The following is a 10,427-nucleotide window of genomic DNA, read 5'->3' as shown; positions in this document are numbered from 1 at the left end:
CATTAAAACATATCTTTATGTTTATTCTTCTGGTTTTGATGATTATGTTTCAACAGTAAACTTTGATTATTAAATCAGCTGTTTCCGATCAAATCAACAACGATACTCGATGCAATGAGATGTTTTGAAATCAACAAGTTTTGAAAACTTTCATGAATCCTTTAACTTGACTAAATTCCTGTTTGTTTTGTTTGTTTCGTCATTGATGGCGTCTCAGTGCGATGTCGTGCTGGAGCCCATCTCCATCTCACAGATGAAAGGTAAATACATGTGGCAGGGAGCGTCGTACCAGCTCTGTGTCGCCACTCGCTCCAGCACCTCGGTTTTCACGATGTAACCRCAGTCCTCGTTGATGTGGTTGTTGGGCTCATTCGGCTCCCAGAAACTACAGTTAGAGAAAGGCAAAGACAATCAGACACAGTTTACATCTGTGACACATTTTTTAATTAAATCCTTCAGATCAAAGTGCTGAAGAAAGTTTCAAATGTGAAAAAATGATAAATCTGAAGGTCAGCACACGAGAACAAAAAAAAAGGAAAAGAAAGGAGGAAGAGAAGGTTCAAGGGGCAAAAAATATTAACAAAAACAATGAGTCACTAATGTTTTTACAAAATGAGGAAGAGAAATCCGGTGATCATCAGGAAAATATGTTCAGTAAGCAAAAGATGGAAAATAAATAATAGAAAGAAAGAAGAACGTTAATTTTGTTCAAAGCAGAAGTGGAACAAGTGGAGCAACTGTGTTTCTGACAAAACAGAAAAATAAATAACTTCAAAGAACAAAATATTTCAGGCAGGACTTCTTTGTTTTTACAGCTTTYATGTTGATCAGAACTACAGTTTTCAACAAAATCATAAAAACAAGTTTGAACTGCACTTCTGCAAAGGAAGTTTGTGATTTTAGTTAGAAATATTGAGTCTTTRATGCTGAGAAATACACCAAGTGTGTGTTTATGACACAAAATTAACAAGAGCTTCCTTCACACTGGGTTTGAGATTGTTTTTATATTGACCTTGTTTTTTTATTGTTCTTGAATCAAACAGTAAAGGAGGTCAAACACTGAAAAAACCTTGAACAAATATGTGTGAGAGGACAGTTAAACAGTGTTGGCAAGTGTTTGTTGACCAAAGTGAGCAGAAAGAACTGAACAAGTTAACTTCTGTCAGAGTCCACACACTCTTTTTTTATATACAAAACAGTTAGTTTAATCAAGTTTTAGTATTAAAAGCTGAATGCAGAATATTTGTTCAATAGATTAGTGGCAGCCGCATTAGCATTCATTCGATTAGCGTCAATAATTTAATGTTAGTCTGGATTCATAGCAGCCTAACAGTTCTGCTTCTGACCAGGATGTGAAAAGCAGAAACCCACCCTCCAACCAGAGGACTGCCATCGATCCACTTCCAAACATCTTCTGTTTCTCCATCAGTGATTCCAAACCAGTAGCAGTTCCAGTGTCCTCTGGGCAGAAGATCCCACAAAAAGGTCTGAAAGTAGAAAAAAGAGAAGAAAAATCTTGCTTTATGTATGTACTGTGTGATTCAGTGAAGATCGATAAAAAACACGAACAGTTAGTCAACATTAAAGTAGACAAATCATGCTTTTACTTTCTTTTCATATTTAAATCATTCAGTCAGGGGCTTTATAAAGTGGAACTACAATGATTTGGTCTGAATTCATTCTTATTCTAACTTCACCAGCTCCTCATTCTCCCATTTTCTGCTGTGTGCCTCAAAGCAGCTCCTTTTGTTACTSTTCCTTTAAGATGTTCAAGCCCCGCCTCCCTCCTGCTTCCAGACCAATCCACTCCGGTTTGAGAGAGGGGATTACATTTTCTAAGTGGTGCAGAAATATTTTGTTYGTCCCCTTTAAAAGATCTTTTAATGTTTATTTAACTTAAAGGTATTTACAGTCTTGTAAAATAAAGTTAGTTGTATCATATTTAACTCAAACAAGTCATTAAAGTGCAGTTTGGGGAAAGACCTCAGTGATATAGAACCATTGAACAACAAAGAACATCATGGTGTCAGYACGTTCTGAACTTTAGGGAAGCCAGAAATCAAAATGAATCATCGAAAGATGCTGGCTCAGATGATGGAGTAACATGCATGTGCCAATGGACCGGATGCTACAAAAACAACATATTACAACACACACACACACACACACACGCACGCACGCACGCACGCACGCACGCACGCACGCACGCACGCACGCACGCACGCACGCACACACACACACATACACACACATCCTTGTTTACCTACCTTTGCAGGACCCAAAGTTTTTTGGTGAGTTGTGGGGTCCACCTTTTCTAGTAGTGCTAGAATTCTGAGACTTGCCCCCAAATATCACCAGAAACAACACCCTCCTCCCCACACACAGACACAGCTCTGATCTCTGTTCAGAGCATCATAAAGAATTTAGAATAACATGAAAGTTGCAGCTTTACAGCTGCTGYCATCGTGTCTCACCTGCTCCTCAGCTGTTAGGATTATGGCCAGGTGAGCTCCYACAGTCTTGCAGTAGTCCTGACTTCCTTGCCAGTTTCTTGTATTTCTGGAGATGAGGTAGCAGCTGTTGTTGAACAGGTGCCAGTCCGWGGGGCACACAATAGGTGCCTTTGTTCCTTCTGGTGACGGTTTGATCCATAAGAACCATTGACAAAAGAGAGAGACAATAAAAGTTAGCTTTTTGTATTTGTCGGAGCCAGAAATTAACATGTAATGACATTCCCTCATGGAAATGCAAAGTTTTTTGTTTTAAAGTTGAAAAATACCTTATTATTTTGTTATAAATGGGGTCTTAATGAACTCCATGAACTGTCTTTTTGAGCTTAGCTAAATAGAACATCCCAAATATCCAAACGGGTGACCTGTTTTCAGTTATTTTCCTGTGTTGCAGCAACAAGAAATAAGATGTGTTTCTAAATAAGCTGCTTGCCAGTGGCTTTTCACTCATTTGTTCCACTAAATACAGAAACACACAGTTTGTTCTTATGTTTGATCAGCACAGTTTTAGAGATTCCAACAAATGCTATTTTTGACTTTTATTAAAGCACTAAAGTTTCAATTTATTTTTCTATACAGAGACAACGTGCAACATTTCATTAACTATTAAAAGGAGAGATGCAATGGTGCCAGGTTATAGCAAAAAAAATGCATATTTTTTAAGGTTATAGTTAGATCCAAAGTCACACCTAAATAGGTAAATTCATCAACATTTTTATTTTTTCCCCATCAATATAAATATCTAGATAATTTATCATTTTTCTTCTATTTGTAAAAACAYTGCAAGTGTATTTCCTCTATTTAAAGCAAGACTAGATTTTTACAACTGTTTATTGATGCCCTTCAATTCTTCTGCTAATCTCAAGGCCACTTCTTCAGCATTTATTCTATGAGTGAATAAATCAGTTTTATCTGCATGCATGATAATTTTAGTGTCACACACCGATGGAAGATCATTGATATACAGACTAAAAAACAGAGKTTCTAAAATGGAGCCATGTGGTACTCCCATGACACAGACTTTATGGGAAGACAGTGTGTGGWTTACTCTAACACACTGCTTCCTGCCAGTTAGATAAGATTTTAACCAATCCATTGTTCCACTACAAACAGAGTAAACATTATGAAGAAGTTTATATTTGATGTAACATTCTGATTATTAATGATTTTGTTGGACAGAGAACACAGTGGTGTGTATAAACATACCATTTTTGTTGATGAGAGCAGTCAGRTTGGCCCTCAGCTCATCCACCCTTTTGTGCAGACCTTTATTCTCCTCCTGTAGCTTCTTGATGAGGTCTGAGCTGTTTAAATTCCCCTTCTGCATCTCTGTGGTTGACTCGCCACCGCCCTGAGGTTTGTTCTTATCTGAAGGTRACGTTGAAGAAAACAGATGCGATTCTTTAAGTAATGAAGGTAGCATTACTTGAAGGTGCCAAAGACTCTAAAAGGTAATCYGTGGTGAGAAGGGGATGGTAATACTCACAGTGAGCGGTGACAGCTATGACGGAGATCAGCAGCACGGCGCAGAGCGCAGCCAGGCAGATGGTGGCGAAGCGGTACGGACCCGGACCGCTCATTCTGGAGGGGAATCTTTCAGAGAGCACCGGATAATCTGGAGGTGATGTTAGTTTGATTTGAGAAGCCATAAAACTATCGTGTGTCATTTAAACTGATTATTCAACCTGATGTAATCAAACACAAACATCTGGCCAACAACAAACAGCTGTTTTCACTTCTAGCAGATTTTTAGATGAACTTTATATCTTAGCTTTACTAAGAGATGAAGGTCATTTGTGGCAAACTTAGTCAGAAGCTTCTGTCTCWGGTCAKCTGTCCTGTATGTRTCATRTAAAAYWCATGTATCTGTWTCAAACCATTCAGTGCTTTAGGCTCAGTWYGTATGGARCAATAYAGATTTTTAACATTTATTTGATCAACTTGTCTTCTGAAGATGCTCTGTGTTGAWGGATCTGTGGATCTGTGTTYGACTACTCCRCCTAGGCTGYGTTGTTGAGCRCAGCTCCATGAAAAAACTTGCTGTTTCTGCAASATTTAATTTAAAAACTGGACTTTTGAGGTTACACAAATGTTTATAATTAATTTTAATAAMTTACAAGGGCATGGACTTTTTTKKWTTKRAAARKWWTKRAWYMKKRRRMYWAARKWWYSRAMCSGRWMCYKRAWTTTTTTTYYKKWWYRWTKSMMCYCMKGKYMWTWWKKKKTMWWWKKKKYMWWWGTGTCATATGTGGGAATAATAACAGTATATTGATGTGAGCACAGAAAAAATGGAGACAAACAAATRCAAACTGGCAGTCTGCAAATATTACATAATGATGTATTAAATCTGCTACGATATGTATGACATCATTTGCATATGAAATGGTTCAGATTTCATCCACGAGATCTGAACTTTGAACGTGYTCTTGTGAAAACTCAAGTTGCTCAACACGACCGTTTGCTTTATTTCTATAACAAACACAGGAGGAGGTCAATGTGAGTCATTTAAGGGAGAAAGAAACAATTTCTGATTTCTGTTTCATTTGCTGGTGCGTGCAGATGTGCTCCTTCAGAGWAACTAACAGTTAGATGAAACTAACATTTCATTATTGAAAAGGTTTTTTTTCACTTTTTTATATAAAACAAGTTCCATTTTTCTGAAATATTCCTAAAATAAACTGTTTAATGAACTCCAGTCAGCCTAAACATCTGACTTTAATCACTGGGGTGCCGTTAGATGATGTCTTTTTTACATTTGCTGTTTTTATGTTTTAAAAATTGGTCCCAAGTGCTCACACCCACTAACAGATTGCATTTCTGTTCAAACTGAGCCTCTCCATTCACGAAACAACCTCAACGAGGATATTAAACAAGCCGTGACATTACCTCCTCTGTGAGAAATGTTAAGTTTGGTCCATCGAAAACAGAGTTTAATTTTGAGGCCAAAGACAGGGAAGTTTATTTTTGTTCTGACCTTAGTGCTGTGCTATCATTTAACCTTTGTTTTACCAGACAAGACATTAAAAACAGGTTTTTATTTACAGTGCTGGCCTGACCAGTGTCTGAGTTTTACATAAAAATGTTAGTGAGTAAAACTTTAAAGTGCCTGTGACATCAAATTTTGTAATAAGTGTTAATCAATTTTTGGAAAGATTATACTGATAGCATGTTGAAAAAGAAATTTTACGCTGCTGAGGTGAAAAGTCGTTGAGATATTTGCATGTAAAGTAACAGGAAGTGATGTCAAAGGGGAATGTCTGAATGTGGACACAGACAGATGAGTTTAATGTATTTTTTAGGTTATTTTGAGTCTTTATCAGAGAAAAATGAAGCAAAGTCAGAGTTTAAATAATATTTCATTGAACAAAAATGGAGTTTTCTTTCTTGAAGAGTTCCCCTTTGATGTCACTTCTTGCTTCACTTTAGTTGAAGCCAAATTAAGAAGAAAATATGTCAGTTACATGATAAAACAGGTAAAATTGTCTGTATGCCAAATTTCTAAAATATAAAAAAATGTTTTATTTGACTGGTTGTATTTGAAGGACAAAACTTATCACTTGTGTTTATAAATCAGAAAGTAAGAACAGAAGCTGCTCCTGTTTGTTACCTCACAGCACAAAGACACTGGAGGTTTGCATATTCTTTCTGTGCATGTGTGGGTTTTATCTGAGTAATCTGTTTTCCTCCCACAGTCTAAAAACATGCATGTCTTTATCATCAGAAATCCTAAATTCAAACCATGTGTGCCACAGTAAAAAGATAAGAGAGACTGAAATACAGCTTGTTGATTTTTATCAACTTATTACAAAAGAAATGTCTTACATAACTTCAAAAAGAGAGGACAGATCAAGCAACTGATCTGCAATTTAAACAACAAATAAAATAAAACAAAAAATGCAGATAAAGACAGATCATAACTGGGAGTCTGTATCACTGAGAGGGCAGCGTGACAATAAACCAACGTTAAATCAGGACACCTCCAAGGACCTGCAGTTAAACTTGTTTTTCCATAACAGTGTGAGTGTTTGCACGCATGGCTGTCACATCCAGTCAGAATCACAATCATCAGCTGCCCAGAGATTTAAAGGAAGTCAGGCTGTGGTGCACTGAAGCATGCAACAAACAAGTCGGTGGTTGTAGACTGGAGTTTGACATCTTTTAGTTTTATTTTGTAATCAGGAATTACAGAAAACTAAAGAAAAAACAACAACTTAAGAACTAAGAATGACTGTAAAGTTGCAGAAGGAATGTGTAGCGACAAGAAAAATGACTGGAAGAACTGGACTCCTGTTAACTCCTACCTCTTTCACAATCTGTGTTTGTGTAGATATTTAGAAAAAAGTTTGTTAAACCCACATTTAAATCTAATTCACCCTGTAATGGATACAAATTTAAAAGTTTTTAAATTGTTTTTATCTGTTACATCATCTGCTTTAAAATAATTCATCGACTACCAGCAAACATTTTTATTCTGTTTCGGTGCATTCTTTTTTTCACAATTAGCATTTTTTGTTTGAGAAAAAAAAGTAAATTTAGACTTCTGAATGCAAAACAAGAAACCTGAACAATTTATTTTTATAAAAAAATAGGTTTGAAATATTTTAAAAAAATAAAGTTAGCACAGGAGCAGCAGTGTGATTTTATTTTTAGAGGTCTGATACAGAAAAAACTGGTTTGACTCTCAAACAGGCTGGATTAAAAATGTCAAACTTGGTGTAGGTTCTTACCGTTGTGCTGCACATCTGYCCTGAAGTCATCCTGACAGCCATCATCTATCAGTTTGGAGTACATCCGGTCAGGGGTGGTCCCGGTGGTCGACATCTCGCCTCCTAAACAAACTAAAAACTGCTGTCAGGAAAGAGTGAGAGAACTTTCCTCCTCCTCTCTCTCACTATAAACAAATGTTTTCCAGTAAAGTTAAACATCAGGGAGCACATTAAATGTTCCTGCAGGACTTTCACAATAAAAGTCTTTTATAGGTTGCTTTTATTTAGTTAAACTAACAGATTTCAGTTTAAATGGATGCAAATCAGCTATGAGATTTAAAGAAGCCCTAAATTACACAAGAGAAAGTGACTTAAAAGTTACATTTCAACAACAAAAACCAAACAAACAATTTTAAAAAACTTTTTGAATTATTTATTCTGATTAACTTGTCCATTTTGTTCAGAAAAAAGAGTAAAAATTCTGCTCTTCATGTCACCAAATACTCAGAAAATGATGTTTGAATAACTGGCTCCAATTTTTATTTAAACCCTGAATGTAAAAACACAGAAATATTAGTACTTCTTATGGTAATTCTATCAGAAATGTATTTTAACATTAGATTTAGCATTTGATTTCATTTGTGCTCATAAAATAAAATCACTTTCTAACTGACAGCAGAATGAAAACACATTTTTAAAATAAAACAGGACCTGTTTATTTGTGTAACGTATTAAATAAAATGATGATCAGTTCTTAATCTTAATGTTTTAAGAAGAATAAATAGTCTCTTTAAATAAATCAGCACTTCTATCAGGGACTAAATTACTGACAGCTGCACAGCTGGGTCACAGTATTTCCACAGCTGCGGTTTTCGTTGTTGAAATATTTTCGGCCTGCAGGAGTCAGGAGGTCCTGTCAACAACAGAACACCAGTGAACCGTTAAAAATAAAGTCCTGAACACGGGGAGGGAGTTCTGATCCAACGTGTCCAACCAAACAGAAAGAACTTATTGGTGATAATTGTTGCACCTACAGAAGCAGGACACCAGGGTGCATTATGGGAATGTTTGTTCTGCTGGGGAACTTTGGATCCTCCTGTTCCTGTGACTGTTTCAAACTTATCACTTACATAAGAACTGTCATTAAACATMCAATGCAATGAAATGTTAATTCAGACATATGGATGGTCCTTCATCAGAGTTAAACAATAAAAACCTGAAGCTCCAATGTTTAATAGTTCTTGAGTTATAAGCATTTTTGAATGTCCAGACACCCCCTGTTTAGATGGATCCCCCTCCTCAAATATGGGGTCTATCATAAAACCATTGGCTGGTACAGTGTAAGTTGGACTCATCTACATTCCTGCCAAATTTCATGTTGAAAGGTGCAGCCATTTCTGTGATAACCACCAATAAATAAATAAATAAATAAATAAATAAATAAATAAATAAATAAATAAATAAATAAATAAATAAATAAACAATATGATACCCACTTTGCATGTAAGGGTTATACAGTAATAACCGTTTTATTTGATGTTTTTTCATGAGGATCGGTTTGATGGTTTTTCCTCCTCTATCCTGCAGAGGGAAACAAACTCCACAGAAAAACACCTGAGCTGAATGGATGAATCAAAGGCTCCAGAGCTGATTTTTATTGTGATCTGGAAAAAAACAACCAAAAATGTCCCATCAGTGGTCTATGAGAAGAATCAGTGCACAGACGTTAAACCTTTTATATGGTTTTATTCACATGTCCGGATGCACAAGCTGTCATTTGTGACAGTCAACATTTAGGTGAAAATCAGTAATGTGAGAAATTGGTTAGAAACATAGTAATTTGTTACATTTTTTGAAATGTGTCAGAATAAATGTTCCTGAATGTGTTCAGTTCTGAAGATAAATTTTCCCTGATCTTCTGTTTGTTTTGTTGTGGGCTCAACCTAACTGTTCATGCTGGAAAAAAAATCAAAGGAAGCTAATTTTTCCCAAAGTAAGTGAACGTTTCTTAAACTACTTTTACATTTAAAATAAAAATATATTTTTCATTGAAAGTCCTTTAATTGTGACCATTACTCACAATGGTTGTATGCAAGGGAAACTTCTGCCTTACAAACACAGGAAGACTTGCATGCACACAAAAACCACTCATATTTCTAACTGCAGTCCTGCAGAAGTTGCTTCTCCTCACGTGTTCACCTCATCCTCCAGCTGACTCCACCTGAAGTCACGTGAGCATTAGAGMGTCTAGATTAAACATTCTTTTTCTTGAAATAGACACATCCAGCTCCAGCCAAAGAGCTTAAATCAAACGTTTAGCTTCAATCTGGTTGTCGTCAGGTTTCCATGCCCGCTGTCTGTTTTGCACGGCTGCCAAATCCTCCTTACGCTACCCTGCGTCACCACCTTCACTGCTTCTTTCTRTGGCTGCCGGTCTCTGTTCCCTCACCTAATCCTCTGCTCCTTTCAGGGGGAGACCTTCCTTTCTTGGAACTTAAATCTAAGCCACATTGGGGGTTAAAGGTGACATTGTGGATTGTGAGAGTGAAAGGTTTGTCTACAGGGACGAGGAATGAAAACTGTTAATCCAATAAATCTACTGTCTGAAGCCTATGGGAACTCTAAAAGAGGAGAAATAATAAAAGCCGTTTCGGGTGCAGGAGTGAGAATCAAACTCTTTCAGATGTGTTGCACTGTTTCAGCTCAAACATTCGAGATGATAAATCACATTTGATAGACTCTTTAAGGTTCAGTGGTAAAAAAAAAGTTGCACAGTACAAACAAAAAGGAATCATTTTTCCTGTTTACCACCTTCAYTTCTTCCCATTCTTCTTTATATGATAAAAATATATATTTGAGACAAATAATAATAAATAAATGTTGACATGCTTTTGTGGTTTTGACAGAAAACTCTTTGAACACAGATACATAAAACTAGATACCACGGTAGCATATGTGACCTCCACACATCCGCAAAGCACCAATGCACCAGAACTCAGAACTCACCAGAAAAGATTTATTGTTTTGGGTGGGGGTCCGGAAGGGGTGGGGAGGTGGGGACCTCATTGGTGGGCCCGATGGATAGCCCTTCATCAGAGCTAAACAACAAAAATATCTGTAGTTTAAATAAATAAATAAATAAATAAATAAATAAATAAATAAATAAAAGTTAGTGAGAAGGTTCTGTAGCTGCTGGATCATGACTGAAACT

The 10,427-nt window shown here is 36.5% G+C and overlaps 1 protein-coding gene across 1 annotated transcript; it reads right to left on the bottom strand.

The window, feature by feature from the left end:
* Positions 1-7,394, bottom strand: LOC106519590 (CD209 antigen-like protein E). Its single transcript, XM_014011324.1, has 6 exons — positions 7,238-7,394; positions 3,997-4,125; positions 3,717-3,878; positions 2,475-2,632; positions 1,372-1,487; positions 1-385 (listed from the first exon to the last, which is right to left on the bottom strand). The coding sequence occupies exons 1-6, from the start codon at positions 7,329-7,331 to the stop codon at positions 214-216; spliced, it is 831 nt and encodes a 276-aa protein (XP_013866778.1). The 5' UTR covers positions 7,332-7,394; the 3' UTR covers positions 1-213.
* Positions 7,395-10,427: the final 3,033 nt, after the last annotated feature.

Source organism: Austrofundulus limnaeus, unplaced genomic scaffold, assembly GCF_001266775.1.
Source record: "Austrofundulus limnaeus strain Quisiro unplaced genomic scaffold, Austrofundulus_limnaeus-1.0 Scaffold79, whole genome shotgun sequence".
Lineage (NCBI taxonomy): Eukaryota > Metazoa > Chordata > Actinopteri > Cyprinodontiformes > Rivulidae > Austrofundulus > Austrofundulus limnaeus.
The sequence above is the reverse complement of the archived record's forward strand: the minus strand, read 5'-3'. Positions and strand labels throughout refer to the sequence as shown.